The sequence below is a fragment of the Neovison vison genome, chromosome 7 (genome assembly GCF_020171115.1).
Source record: "Neovison vison isolate M4711 chromosome 7, ASM_NN_V1, whole genome shotgun sequence".
Lineage (NCBI taxonomy): Eukaryota > Metazoa > Chordata > Mammalia > Carnivora > Mustelidae > Neogale > Neogale vison.
This window is the reverse complement of record NC_058097.1, coordinates 134867402-134882967: the sequence shown is the minus strand read 5'-3', so window position 1 is coordinate 134882967 and position 15566 is coordinate 134867402. Positions and strand designations below refer to the sequence as shown.

Genomic DNA, 15566 nt, shown 5'->3' with positions numbered 1-15566 from the left:
AAACATAATTGGAATAGAACTTTCAGATGGGAGCAAAATAATGAGACAATATTAAGGAATTTTTTTTTAAGGATTTTATTTATTCATTTGACAGAGAGAGATCACAAGTAAGCAGAGAGGCAGGCAGAGAGAGAGGAAGGGAAGCAGGCTCCCTGCTGAGCAGACTTGATCCCAGGACCCTGAGATCATGACCTGAGCCGAAGGCAGTGGCTTAACCCACTGAGTCACCCAGGCGCCCCAAGGAAATTTTTTTAAAGTAGAATTTTGAGAGTAAACATTGACTGTGTATTAAGCCTATTATGATGACACAAATATGAAGTCCTTGGGGACTGATGCAAAAATACATTGAAAGATAAGAGCAATCAGTCCAGAAATAGATGAGTGACATATAATAATGCATTTGGGTAAGAAATAGGTATTTTGTAATGAAGGACATACCAACAATTAATGGAGGAAGAAAAACATATTCAACAGTAATGTTGTTTAAGCTCTCAGCAACTGATAAAAGAGGGAGTTCTGAATTTCACTTCACATTGCATGCAAACATAAGCAATGGTTGTAGAAAAATTCTTTATTAAAAGTTGAAATTTCCTGGAAGTGAAATTCTAAGTTTAGAAGCAACAGGGAAATGAAAAGGCAATCAGGTTTGAAAACACTGAAATGGTTCAGAATATGAAAGTTAATCATCAAAAGCAAAGATAGAAGGCTGGGAAACCTCTTTTCCAGCAAATATGGAAAGGGAGTAATATGAACATCATAAAAAATGTTTTTTGAAAATTGGTTAAGAAAATACAAAAGAGGGGCACCTGGGTGGCTTAGTGGGTTAAGACTCTGCCTTCAGCTCCAGTCATGATCTCAGGGTCCTGGGATCGAGCCCCGCATCGGGCTCTCTGCTCAGCAGGGAGCCTGCTTCCTCCTCTCTCTCTGCCTGCCTCTCTGCCTACCTGTGCTCTCTGTCTGTCAAATAGATAAATAAATAAAATATTTTTAAAAAAAGAAGCTACAAAAGAACAAAGTTGAAAATGTTGGCAATGGACAAGACAACTCAAAAAGAAGACACTGCCTATACAGACAACACACACAAAAAAATTCAAATTCCCTACTGATTAAAAAATACAGGTAAAAATAAAGATATACCATTTTCAAAATAACTATTTTTGTTTCAACTTAGTAATGATTTAAAACCTGGTTGAACCCATTGCACCAGATGGCATCCTGGAGCAGATGCTCTTGCTCTTTTCTGGTAGTGTTGTGAATTGTTTTAAAAACCTTTTGGAAAAAATAAATAAATAAAAACAAAAAATAAAAACCTTTTTGAAAAGCATAAATACATACTGTTAAAGTTTCAAGAGCTATTTACAGAGTTCTTAGACTTTGCCATTGTATTTCCATTTCTTAGACCTTTTCTTCAGGAAAGAATTTCAAGTTTGGAAAGGAAAAAGAGTTCCTCAGAGAAAGATACAAATTATAACACCAAACAATTCAAGGGACTCCTGGGTGGGTCACTTGGTTAAACATATGACTCTTGACTTCAGCTCAGGTCATGATCTCAGGGTCGTGAGATGGAGCCCCACGTCACGTGAGATGGAGCTCCATGCCTAACATGGAGCCTGCTTAAGATTCTCTCCTACTCCCTCTGCCCCTCCCCCACACCTCTCCCAGCTCATGCTCTATCTTTCTATAAATAAACAAACAAACAAACAAATAAATAAACAGAGATGCCTGGGTGGCTCAGTCAGTTAAATATCTGCCTTTGGCTCAGGTCACTATCTCAGGGTCCTGGGTTCAAGCCCCATGTGGGTCTCCCTGCTAAGAGGGGAGCCTGTTTCTCCTTCTCCCTCTGCCTCTCCTCCTGCTTATGTGCTTTCTCTGTGTTAAATAAATAAATAAAATCTTTAAAAATAAAAATAAAAATAAAGATAAATAGGAAAGTTTATTAAAAAATGTATCAAATAATTTAAAGCAATCAATACCTAAGAGGAGAGAAATTACTAAAAAATTAAATGTCCACTAATTTGAACATTTCATAAGCATTGAAAGGGCTGATTATAAATGAAATATAAGATATTTACTAAAAATGTGAAGTAAACCAAAAATATTTAAGATTGTGAACACTTTGATTATATTTTAATTGAACAAATATAGAGAAAAATTCAAAGTAGACCAATTTTTTTTCCAATTTATTTATTTTCAGAAAAACAGTATTCATTATTTTTTCACCACACCCAGTGCTCCATGCAAGCTGTGCCCTCTATAATACCCATCACCTGGTACCCAACCTCCCACCCCCCCGCCACTTCAAACCCCTCAGATTGTTTTTCAGAGTCCATAGTCTCTCATGGTTCATCTCCCCTTCCAATTTACCCAAAAGCACATACCCTCCCCAATGTCCATAACCCTACCCCCCTTCTTCCAACCCCCCTCCCCCCAGCAACCCACAGTTTGTTTCGTGAGATTAAGAGTCACTTATGGTTTGTCTCCCTCCCTATCCCATCTTGATTCATGGATTCTTCTCCTACCCACTTAAGCCCCCATGTTGCATCACCACTCCCTCATATCAGGGAGATCATATGATAGTTGTCTTTCTCCGCTTGACTTATTTCGCTAAGCATGATATGCTCTAGTTCCATCCATGTTGTCGCAAATGGCAAGATTTCGTTTCTTTTGATGGCTGCATAGTATTCCATTGTGTATATATACCACATCTTCTTGATCCATTCATCTGTTGATGGACATCTAGGTTCTTTCCATAGTTTGGCTATTGTGGACATTGCTGCTATAAACATTCGGGTGCACGTGCCCCTTTGGATCACTACGTTTGTATCTTTAGGGTAAATTCCCAGTAGTGCAATTGCTGGGTCATAGGGCAGTTCTATTTTCAACATTTTGAGGAACCTCCATGCCGTTTTCCAGAGTGGTTGCACCAGCTTGCATTCCCACCAACAGTGTAGGAGGGTTCCCCTTTCTCCGCATCCTCGCCAGCATCTGTCATTTCCTGACTTGTTGATTTTAGCCATTCCGACTGGTGTGAGGTGATATCTCATTGTGGTTTTGATTTGTATTTCCCTGATGCCGAGTGATATGGAGCACTTTTTCATGTGTCTGTTGGCCATCTGGATATCTTCTTTGCAGAAACGTCTGTTCATGTCCTCTGCCCATTTCTTGATTGGATTATTTGTTCTTTGGGTGTTGAGTTTGTTAAGTTCTTTATAGATTTTGGACACTAGTCCTTTATCTGATATGTCGTTTGCAAATATCTTCTCCCATTCTGTCAGTTGTCTTTTGGTTTTGTTAACTGTTTCCTTTGCTGTGCAAAAGCTTTTGATTTTGATGAAATCCCAAAAGTTCATTTTTGCCCTTGCTTCCCTTGCCTTTGGCGATATTCCTAGGAAGATGTTGCTGCGGCTGAGGTCGAAGAGGTTGCTGCCTGTGTTCTCCTCAAGGATTTTGATGGATTCCTTTCTCACATTGAGGTCCTTAATCCATTTTGAATCTATTTTTGTGTGTGGTGTAAGGAAATGGTCCAATTTCATTTTTCTGCACGTGGCTGTCCAATTTTCCCAACACCATTTATTGAAGAGGCTGTCTTTTTTCCATTGGATATTCTTTCCTGCTTTGTCGAAGATTAGTTGACCATAGAGTTGAGGGTCTATTTCTGGGCTCTCTATTCTGTTCCATTGGTCTATGTGTCTGTTTTTGTGCCAGTACCATGCTGTCTTGATGATGACAGCTTTGTAATAAAGCTTGAAGTCCGGAATTGTGATGCCACCAACTTTGGCTTTGTTTTTCAATATCCCTTTGGCTATTCGAGGTCTTTTCTGGTTCCATATAAATTTTAAAATTATTTGTTCCATTTCTTTGAAAAAGATGGATGGTACTTTGATAGGAATTGCATTAAATGTGTAGATTGCTTTAGGTAGCATAGACATTTTCACAATATTTATTCTTCCAATCCAGGAGCATGGAACCTTTTTCCATTTCTTTGTGTCTTCCTCAATTTCTTTCATGAGTACTTTATAGTTTTCTGAGTATAGATTCTTAGCCTCTTTGGTTAGGTTTATTCCTAGGTATCTTATGGTTTGGGGTGCAATTGTAAATGGGATTGACTCCTTAATTTCTCTTTCTTCTGTCTTGTTGTTGGTGTAGAGAAATGTAACTGATTTCTGTGCATTGATCTTATATCCAAAGTAGACCAATTGGTATAATAATTGGTCATCCTGGAGTGAACATGGGATTTTTTTCCCTTGTCCTTTACAGTTTTTTTCAAATTTTTGTGTGGGTTAAAAAAATAGCAACAATAAGCAATAAATCTTAAGGAGATTCCAAACACCATAAATTCTATGAAGTTGATTTTCTGTCTTTAAAAACTATGATCTTCCTCCCTCTGGCAAAGTGCCTTATAGGAATGGATTATGATGTACTAGGACATTTGGCTTTAATAATAAAAAAATAATAATAGAACATTGGCTATTATTTGGTAAATATGCATAATTTTCCAGGAGCCCTACTAACCATTAATAGACTGTCCCATTCAATATCGAATGACTACTTTGAGTAGATTATTAGGATTCCTAAGATAAAAAAAAATCTTACTTATATTTAAAAACTCTTGCCAATTAATTATTATTTCAAAATAAATAAAAATTACTGTTGTCCTTTTCAACCACTATAACTTCATGTGGTTTTATAAGCCTCAGCAGAATAGTATTGTATAAAATTTTAAAAAGGTAACCATTACACTATTGTTCTTAATTTGCATATAATAGAGATTTAAGACTTTATATTTAATTTTTTTGTGAATTTTCAGTTTGCTGTGTGTTGCATGTTTTCTCAAGAAGTGACAACTGTATTTGTTTTGTTGTTTAGCCCAATATTATTGAGAATTATAAATGATCAACTGATGTTTTTGGAACGAGCATTTATTGATCCTTTAGGATTACCAGACAGGCCTTTCTATAGGTAAGGATACAAATATGACACTTGATTATATTCTTTTTTTTCTTATTTTTTGTACTGTGGAAAAAATATAGTGGATTTCTTGTAAGCAAATAGAAATTTCAAAATATATGTAGGAAATGATATATTATTCATATAATGTAATGTGATTGCTGCATACTTTTTAATATATTATTTACTTCTGATTATAAAAGAACATATGTTCATTGTAGGAAACTTAGATCAACAAAGTCACAAGTAGAAAATAAAACCACCCCAATTCTGTCAGTTAGTTATAAAATCATGTTTATATTTGGTTTATATAACTTTAGACCCCTCTCATTTTAAATATATTTGTCTTTATGTATGTATACACATAAGACATGATAAATATATGTAAAATGTATAAAATATGTATTTACATACTCATTCCCCTAATGTTCAGATTTTTTTTCTAATTTTTGACAATTCTAAATATTTCTGATAAACATCAGTGATGAGCATTAGATTGATCTTGCTAAGAATTGGAGAATAGATTAGATCAATGACTAGTGAGAAATGGCCCTGTCTTTTTGTTTATGAATTATCAAAGGATCAGAATTAGGAGTAAGGGAATCACCAGACATGGTGACTGTCTCCCGATGGCAGCACAAGTGTGCTTCTTTCCTTCTTTACCTCTGCTTGGGAACTTACCCTTCCCTTCATGTGCTTTGACATGACTGACATAGGTCTTTCAATAAAATATCACCTTCTACCCAGATCGTGTTACACTTTCAAAGCTGTTTTTAATGATCATTCATGCTTTAAGCTAGGCATTCTCACATGTTAGTGTGTCTCCTTTTTTTAAAGAGAAAAAAAACACAGTAGTAGGTAGGCAGGTCACAAATAGGACTTTGATCATCACTGCTGGGCTACATTTCCGGGGGTGACGTGGGACAGTGAAAAGTCAGTACTTACTTGCAATGTAGATTGAGACTAATCACTTCATCTCTCAGATCTCAGTTTCCTCCTTTTTGAAATGCTAGTATCAACTTTGTTGAGTTTTTTTTTTAAGATTTATTTATGTATTTTAGAGAGAGAGAGAGGATACACGTGCGTGTGCAAGTGGGAGGAGGGACAGAAGGAAAGAGAGAGAGAGAGAGGCAGAGAAGCAAACGCCTCACTGAGCGGGGAGCCTGATGAGGGACTGGACCCCAAGACCCTGAGATCATGACCTGAGCTGAAACCAAGAGTCAGAGGCTTAACCGACTCAGCCACCGAGGAACCCCGCTAGGATTTATTTTTAAGGAATAGAAAAGTTATAGGCAAATCATTTAATCACAAGCACAATCCATAGTAGGTGACAAGCTATTGGGACTATGTTATTTTTGTTGCTCTGAACAACATGAAGTCCTCTGTTTAAAGCCAAAACATATACTTCCTAGACTGGACTTTGGAGATGTTAAACTTGGCAGTTTAGCTGACAAATGACTTGTTCAAATCGTGAGATTAGAATTTTGCAGTCCAGGATTTGTAGAGCGCTCCTGTTTTTCTCTTGTGTGTATCGTTTGGACAGCAACTGTCCGAAAACAGCCAACTGTTTTTATCAACAGGCACGTCATCTATGCTCCCAGCAGCCACAACAAGTATGCAGGGGAGTCATTCCCAGGAATTTATGATGCTCTGTTTGATATTGAAAACAGAGTGGATCCGTCCAAGGCCTGGGGAGAGGTGAAGAGGCAGATCTCCATCGCAGCCTTTACGGTGCAGGCTGCAGCCAGGACTCTGAGGGAAGTGGCCTGAGGTGGTTCTTCAGAGAACCCGTACTGATTAGGTATGGTCTGTCACTCAGAAAGAATCAAAAAAGGCATATTCTAAAAAATAAAGTTAACACACACACACACATGCACACACACACGCACACACACACATACTAGCATTCTTTCTTCTCCCTATGAATCAAAAAAGAAAGATGGACAATTTTTATTCTATAATTATAGAAGGATATTCTGAATTTGAACTAAGAGTTAAAATTAAGGCAAACACCTACTGTATTAAAACTCTTGTGTGGCAGTAGAGGGAATCGAGGCTAATTCTGCACTGGCATTGGCCCTATTGGTCACCCGGGGCTGAGAGATCACTATCTTAACCAACTAGTTGAGCTACACTAGTCTAATCACACTGCTGGTAAACATAGTCACTCTGTGCTATAAAGGATAATTACTTTTCTTAAAATATCAAATATCTTATTTCTACCAAAGGGTATATGTAATGTATGTACAGTAAAAAATAATAAAGAAATGAAGATTTGTAGAACTGCCCCCCACAAATAACCAGATTAAGGGAAGGAATGTTTCCCATATCTCTGAATGTCCCATCTACCACTGACGAGTGTGCCTTCCTCTTCTGCCAGAGATACTCACTTTCTTGAATCTTACATGAATCTTTTCTGTTATTTATCATTATTCCACACATGGCTATATTCTTTATGTATTTGGGGGTTTGTTTGGTTTTTAAACTGTAAATAAAATCATACTGTGTATCTATTTTCTAACACTTGATTTTTTTCACTCACCTTTGAAGGTATATGGGGCTGGAGTTCAGGTCACTGATGTGGAGCAATTCATTTTCATGAACATAACATTTATCAGTCAGGGTCCAGTTAAGACAGAGAAACCATATGGCAACATAAGCAGGGAAAGTTAATATAGAGAATGATTAGTCATAGTAGCATTACCTAGTATCTAACTAGGTAAAGGTAACAAGAACCTTTATAGCAGGTCCAAGGAGCAGTCACCATCCCTAGGTGTGAGATGAAGTGGCCAGTGAAGGATTCTCCCCACACCATGGGCCTTACTAAACAGCAGAGAAGGCACCGTGGTGCTTTGCTAGCAGAGTGCAAAAAAACTCCCCAGAACCCTGGACTCTAGCCCACCGTGGGAAGCTGATTCAGAGGAATTGCCTTGCCTCTAGAGGCTCTCTACCACCAAACTAACCAATGGCAGTGTTAGAAATAGCTCCCGGCTGCTGAGTTCTGGCCACTATGAACTACAGGAAGCAAGCACTGTCCCAGCAGCCTGCATTGCAAGACAGGGGCACTGCAGGATGGGGGCACTGCAGGACACGGGCACTGGAGGACATGGGCACTGCAAGATGGGGGCCCTGCAAAATGAGGACCCTGCGGGATGGGGGCACTGGAGGATGGGGGCACTGCAGGCAGTAATGAAAACAGTGAAATTGTGTGTCTAAATAAAAAAGACAAAAAACACAAACATATTTAATAATATTTTGACACTCTATCCTGGACAGCCAATCCTGAGAAACATAGGAGTAACGTGACTCAGGCCACATAATCTTTTGTTTAAAAAAAAAAAAAAAATCTATTTCCTATTGTATTTTCAAAATAGTTTGGAGAAATAAGCTCTTATTAAGCAATCAAACATTAATTTTTCTCACTAATAAATTCAAATCCTTTTTGGGGGTGAAGTTTTTATGCCAAATAAAAATTAAAGGCAGCATTATCAGTCCCATTAGATATCTAGGAGAAAACAGTGAAGGTTATCCTACAAGAATTCAATAAGAATAGAATGATATAGATCGACATTTTTTGTTAAACTGGGGCTATTTGTGTACTAGCCTCAAACACTACCAACTGTCCTCAGACTGTTCAGCCATAGTTCCAGCTCCCTAACAGCTTCTCAGTCATCTCCAGGTGTCCTGTCAGCCCTCAGCTTAGGGCAGAGGGATCTCAAACTTGGGACAGGAGGTGTAGCAGGACAGTCCTTGAAGCATCCGCACCAAAACCAAGATCAGGAGAATTTGCTGTGGTGCTTTTGGAACCAGAAGCCAAGAAAGGCCCCACTGGGTCTTTTAGCCCTGGCACCTCCTTTCTGCAGCAACCAGGAGAGGAATCTGGAATCTCACCTGCTGTGTTATCAGGTGTGTATGTGTGTGTGTGGGGGGGGGGGGATGTGGGGCCAAGCTGGGGACTACAGATTGGAACGTCCTTCCTCTGCAGTATTCCCACCGCACTCAGGGCTCTGGTTCTTTTTCTATTTTTGTCTTAAGTGTCAGAGAGAGAGAGAGCACAAGCAGGAGGGGGGCAGAAGGAGAAGCAGGCTCCCTGCTGAGCAAGAAGCCTTGGGCAGAACTAGATCCCAGGACTCTGGGATCATGACCAGAGCCCAAAGCAGACATTTAACGAGCTGAGCCACGCAGGCACCCAGGTTCTTTCTCTAAATGTGTTTGCAGTCCTCCTCCCCCACCCAGGTTCTTACGTGCTCCCTAGCTGCTGGGTGGTTCTGCAGCACTTGTTTTAGGCCCATTCTCTAGGCCCCTATTTATTATCACTTGATCTTAAAATGTTCTCAGAGCATCAAGAGGCAATTTGCCACTTTCAACAGCTGAATAACTAAATAACTTGAAAAGTCTACAATGTAGAGAATAATTTTAAAATAAAACAATTTTAAATAAATTTAAAATAATTTTAAAATAAAACACTATAATAATTAACACATTATACAAAGGAAGATATTGATAAATGTAAGTTTAGTGCCTGATATCTTGTGGATGTGTGTTTTAATTAAGTGATTTGTTAATACTCTAAAAACCAATGCATCCACATGGCAGCCAAAATTACAAAGCAACGCATACTCCAAAGGATGTAAGATTAAAAATAACAATACACTGATATCATTCAAGCTCCAGCTGGGTGATTTAAGAAACCAGAATTTCAATCACATTATTTGCATTACAATATTATGAAGATGACACAAGAAATGTTTACTAAAGTGATGCAATTATTCAGTCACAGATTGTATCAAGACATTCTTTTGGTAGATGATTCAACATAGTAAGTGTTGATTGAAACACTTTCCCTTATTTATTTTTTGTTGTTGTTGTTCATTTTATTAAAAGAGAGAGAGACTGCTTGTGAGTACCAGCAGGGGGGAGGGACAGCTCTGCCACATGTATTTGTATCTATATTTTGTGTACTCTAGTTAATGGAAATGCAGTAGCAAACAAGACAAACAGTATCCCTTTGTTATACAGCCAGCAATCTAATTCAGGGAAGGTATATAATGCACATTAAAGAAGTAAAATATATGATGTATTAGAGTCTGATAGTACTCTGGAGAACAGTAAAGCAGGGAAGAGGAAAGGAGGAGCAGGGAGTGGGCATGAGAACAGAGGATGCCCCAGATCTCAGAAGCAGGGGTAAATAACGGATTGCCATCCAGCCCATATCGCTCCAAACCCACCTTCTGAGCACCAGCGGGACTACTTTCCAAATATGAGTTGGAAGAGAGGAGTCAGGAATTCACTTGCCAGGGAGGCTCCTGGTGTGCACTTCATCAGGAACTCATTACGTGAGTGAAATTGGTTGGATAAAAGAATTTTGATCCTGGTACAGAGAAGGAGCAGGGAGGGAGAAATAAAGTTCTGAGAGCTCTGGGAATTGACAAGGTTAAGCCCTAGGTGTAACAGATTGACCTGTCGTGAGACAGAGAATCAGCGAGGTTCGGTAGAAGAGATAAAAATAGGGTTATGTAGTGAAAAGAAGGGCCATCTGTACCCCAAAGTTTATAGTAGCAATGGCCACGGTGGCCAAACTGTGGAAAGAACCAAGATGCCCTTCAATGGACGAATGGATAAGGAAGATGTGGTCCATATACACTATGGAGTATTATGCCTCCATCAGAAAGGATGAATAGCCAACTTTTTTAGCAACATGGACGGGACTGGAAGAGATTATGCTGAGTGAAATAAGTCAAGCAGAGAGAGTCAATTATCATATGGTTTCACTTATTTGTGGAGCATAACAAATAGCATGGAGGACATGGGGAGATAGAAAGGAGAAGGGAGTTGGGGGAAATTGGAAGGGGAGGTGAACCATGAGAGACTATGGACTCTGAAAAACAATCTGAGGGTTTTGAAGGGGTGGGGGGTGATGAGGGAGCAGGAGGCTGGCTGAGGAAGGAGCAGGGGCTGGCGCCTTGCACCCCCTCTCCACCCACTCCCCTTGGTAATACGTGTCACATTCCTCAGGCACCCCTGACTACCCTAGAAGGAAAACAAATAGTTAACTTGTAGAGATCACAATCCTGCAAGGCAGGAGTCTCCCTTGGTTTACAAATGTCCTTGAGATTTACAACAAAGTTACCTTATCAATAGCCCAATTAACCTTGTCAATTCCCAAAGGCACATAACTCAATTCCTCAAGCCCTAATGTCACCCTCCCCTCCATAAAAACTGAAGGAGGCTGAGGTAGAAGGAAAAGTAAATAAAGTTAAATTTCTTCTAACCTAAACAAGAACACTTGATAGCAGGAATGTAACATTCCTCCAGGAGACTCCCAATTGTCTTTATGTTAATGCCTCATTAGAGGGAAAGTGGCCTTGGCTTGATAGTAACCAGGCCTTCAATATCCTGATAGTATTCTTTGCCCCAGTAGCCCTTCTGAACACCCCTTTGTCCTCACCTACCCAACTCCTGTGTATATAACCGGCCACTCCTCACAGGCCCTGGGCAGCCGCATCTCTGCTTGCCCATAGGTCCTGTCCCCGTGCTCTAATAAACCACCTTTTTTGCACCAAAGATGTCTCAAGAATTCTTTCTTGGTCATCAGCTCCGGACCTCAGCCCACCGAACCTCACCTATTCTAGAACTTCATCAGGGGGTGGGAGGTCGGGGTACCAGGTGGTGGGTATTATAGAGGGCACGGATTGCATGGAGCACTGGGTGTGGTGCAAAAATAATGAATACTGTTATGCTGAAAATAAATAAAAAATAAATTTTAAAAAAATAGGGTTATATTCTGAGTAACCCAATGTCCTGGCAGGATTATGTGAATTTAAGGAGAGAAGCAATCCGAGCTGGTTTTAGAAGATGCCTCCATGTCTCCATGAGGAACAGCATCATACAGAGAGACCTGAAAGGGAGGACATGGGGATTTGTCAGTAACTCCAGGAAAATACAGCCAGAATGGGTCGTGAGAGAGAACTCTTAAGAAAAAAAAAAAAAAAAGTGCTATAAGCCAGGTAAGGATCTCCTCCAGCTAAAAATGAGGACTGGTGTATCAATGCACTGGACATTCCGCTGCATGGAAATTCTTACTCTCAGCTCAAATCTATATTCTCTTAAACTTATATCATTTGTTTCCAAAAATATATTTCCATCCCTACACCTGCTTTATTAGGAGAGAGACTCTAGATAGATGATTACTTTTTGTTGGGATTGTATGGGTACTCATTCCCCTTTTGCTCATTATTATAATTATTTTCAGAAATAAGTGCTTTATTTGACCACAAACACCTTTCAGAACTGAGTATTTCCTTGTAGTATTATTTGCAAGATGAAGAGTGAATTGTAGTGGAAAACTGAAATGTGATTCAGTCTCCCAGTGAGTCCGTTGCTTAATAAATAAAAAGAATGACATTTTAAAAAAGCAAAAATTGGGGGCACCTGGGTGGCTCAGTGGGTTAAAGCCTCTGCCTTCGGCTCAGGTCATGATCCCAGCGTCCTGGGATCAAGCCCCATATTGGGCTTTCTGCTCATCAGGGAGCCTGTTTCCCTTCCTGTCTCTCTGCCTACTAGTGATCTCGGTCAAATAAATAAATAAAAATCTTAAAAAAAAAAAAAAGCAAAAATGGAAGCTATGGTCAGATGTAAGCTAAGTCATTTGCTGTTATATAAAAATTATACATTTATTCAGTATATTCAACTGTTAGCAGCTAGGAATAGATTTCAGGTGATAAATATTTTACTAGGGCTGGTTCTTTTTTGTATTACCAGTTTTAATAAGGGCATATGTTATTCATGAAATAGAAAATGTGAATAAATATGTACATATTATCAACAGAATCATTTCTGTAAAACCAGCCAAAATAGTTTTTTACAGTATTTTTTGTTTGTTTTAGGTTTTTTTTTGTTTGTTTTTGCAGAATCACATTATGAAGAGCTATTGTTAATCTGAGGGCTCCCATTTTTAACTGTCAATAATAATGCTATTATCAATATTTGAGTTCAGGTCTTTGTACAGACATACATTTTTTAGTTCTCTTGGGTACACCTAGGAGTGGAGTTTCTGGGTTCTCTGGTCAATTAATCTTAATATTTTAAGAAAGTGCAGAATGCCTTTGCCAAGGGTGCTGCATCAGAGCCATCCCGACCCCCTCCCAAGGCACTGGGGCTGCAGGGACAGAAGGACCTGCATTTCCCACCACCCCCTTCTCCCACCACATGTCACAGAAAGCCACAGCAGCGAGTCTGCAACCTGAACTTCCATCCACATGCTTTCCAGAGTACAATTTAAAAGCATCATTGATCACAAACAGTGGCCTAAGGCAGAGGTTCTCAGAGGATGGTCCAGGCATTTGGACCAGCACCAGCGTCTTAGAGCTTCTTAGGTGGGCAAACCCTCCAGCTGCACCCCAGAGCTACTGATCAAGGACCTCTGTGATGGAGGCCCAGTGGTCTGTGCTCTAACAAACCTTGCCAGTGATTCAGACGCTCTTCCTAGGTGAACGCAGTCTGGAGGCTAATCCCTGACGAGGGTCCTTTCTCAGGAAGGAAACACGGCACAGCTGGGAAGGGAAGCTTCTTTTGTCCTCTCCCGCTCAAATCCTCCCCTTTCTGAGCCTAGACAGTCTAGGTAGAGATTCAGAGCGTCAGTTCTGGGTGGTGGGGGCTGATGGCAACAGGCCAGGGAGGGAAGTTCCCTGAGGAGAAGCAGCAACTGGAAGGTGAGCAAAGTGAGTTGTGTAAAACGAGATTGCCTTGCTTCTGGTTACTGTTGCTTTTCTTCCCTTGTAGTTTTCCTGGAGGCCTTATTCAAAGTGCTAGCCTCATCTCTACCCCCTTTGTGGAGGTGGGACCAGCTTCAATCAGCATATTTGTGCGGAACACACACACACTAACCCCTGGTCCCCTTGATGGTGGCAGGTTATCCAGAAAGCCTTCACAGAAGTGGAACTGGAGAACCCCCTTCTGTGCCTGGAGACATGCCTCCAGAGCTCCTTGGCAGGCTCTGAGTTTCATTTCTGTCATTGAAAGAGGATTTGTGCTCTTCATGCAAAGGTCTGTGAACGCCATAGGAACAGCAGTTTTCCTCCACTCTCCCAACACAACTGTGCACACATGTATTTGCTGCTTGTAATATGTTTATAAAATGCTACATAATGAAAGGATGTTACATTAAATCATTGTGACCCGTAATATAGAAAGTTTTTCTCAGTAATATTGTTAATTTTTGCTAATGCTTTTGGTTACTTTTTTTTTCAATTTTTGTGATTCAATGAAAGATAACGTTATTAAGAAAATCAGCCAAAAAATTGGAATTGACTGGTAAGGTTGCTTTCATATGTATTGAGAGACAGACCCATGGGAAGAGAGAGAGAAAAGAGAGAGAGCTCCTCGCTGTGAAATCAGGTGCATTTTTGAATGCTTCTTGGGAAAATAAAGGATTAGCAAAACTTCCATAGAATCAATAATAATTTGAGATGTATTTCTTAGCCCTAATCACAGCAATGTCTGTATCCTGTTGACGAAGTCTGAGCGCATGTGAGCAAGCACGTGCACACAAGAAGCGGGGAGAAGGAAGGAGATATTCCCATCCCTCCCGAAAACTTTGTAATTTTTTAAAAATATTTTATTTTAGAGAGAAAGAGAGTAGGGGAGAGGGAGAGAGAGAACCTCAGGAAGACTCTGCTCTGGGTACAGTTGTCAATGTCAGGACCCTGAGATCATAACCATAGCCAAAACTAAGAATCAGATGCTTACCGACTGAGTCACCCAGGCGCCCCAAAAGTTTTGTAATTTTTGAGGAGCTCTTGTGTCTGGAGAAACACAGCAATAAAAAGTGGTCCTGTTTTTCAAGGCTGAGTGAGATCCAGGATCAATCCTTCCTTCCTCCCTTCCTCCTTGCTTCCTTCTTTCCTTTTCTTTCCTCTTTTTTCCTTTCCCTCCCTCCCTCCCTCCTTTTCTTTCTTTCTCTCTCTCTCTCTTTCTTTCTTTCTTTCTTTCTTTCTTTCTTTCTTTCTTTCTTTCTTTCTTTCCCCCTTCCCTTTCCCCTAACTTGTCCCCTTCCCTTCCCTCTCATTATTTTCTGCCCTTTGGTATTATGAGAAGCTGGTTTGAAATAAGGGCTGGGCTAAGCAGAGGTGAATACTGAAGAAAGGTTTCACTTAGGGGCTTTGAGAGGAACATTACAGGTGGTTACTATTCTCTTTCGTGGCTTTGATTTGTATCAATCAGTTGGGGTAAAGGAGGAAATTCATCCCATTTATTTTTGTTGTTCTTCTTCTTCTTGTTCTCTGTCTCTGAGAGGCTGAGGAACTCTGCCTTCTGAGGAACAAACAAGAGGAGTGCCCTACCTAGAACCTCTGACCCCAAAAGGCTGTTTAAATGCCTATTTTCAAGAAAACTAGGATGGGGCCTGGGAGTGTGTGATTAGTGTCCTGCTTAGGAATATTATTCTCACGCTGCCAGGGGCTTGTCTCCCAGAGAACAAGGAATGGGGGAGAGCTATAAGGAGCTCTGTTCTGTGTGCCAGTTGGCTGCTTGCTCTCAAGGCTAGAATGGGAACATTCTCAATTTAGTTCCTCCCTAGTCCAAGGGAGCCATGTCTGGGGACACCTGAGAGGCTATGGCTT

At 40.1% G+C, this 15566-nt stretch overlaps 1 protein-coding gene and 1 pseudogene across 4 annotated transcripts in view; both read left to right on the top strand.

Annotated features, from left to right (window-relative positions):
• FOLH1B (folate hydrolase 1B) overlaps positions 1 to 7456 on the top strand; it is a 63484-nt gene extending 56028 nt beyond the window's left edge. For 2 of the 4 annotated variants that reach the window (XM_044258339.1, XM_044258338.1), the window contains 2 exons: positions 4867 to 4959; positions 6528 to 7456. In XM_044258339.1, coding sequence (XP_044114274.1) covers positions 4867 to 4959; positions 6528 to 6717 — 283 coding nt within the window. In that variant the 3' untranslated portion in view covers positions 6718 to 7456. The remainder of the gene's footprint in view (positions 1 to 4866; positions 4960 to 6527) is intronic. The other 2 variants (XM_044258337.1, XM_044258340.1) reach the window with 2 other exon arrangements.
• Positions 7457 to 8832: 1376 nt separating this feature from the next.
• The window catches only part of LOC122912499, a 33118-nt pseudogene continuing 26384 nt past the window's right edge, over positions 8833 to 15566 (top strand).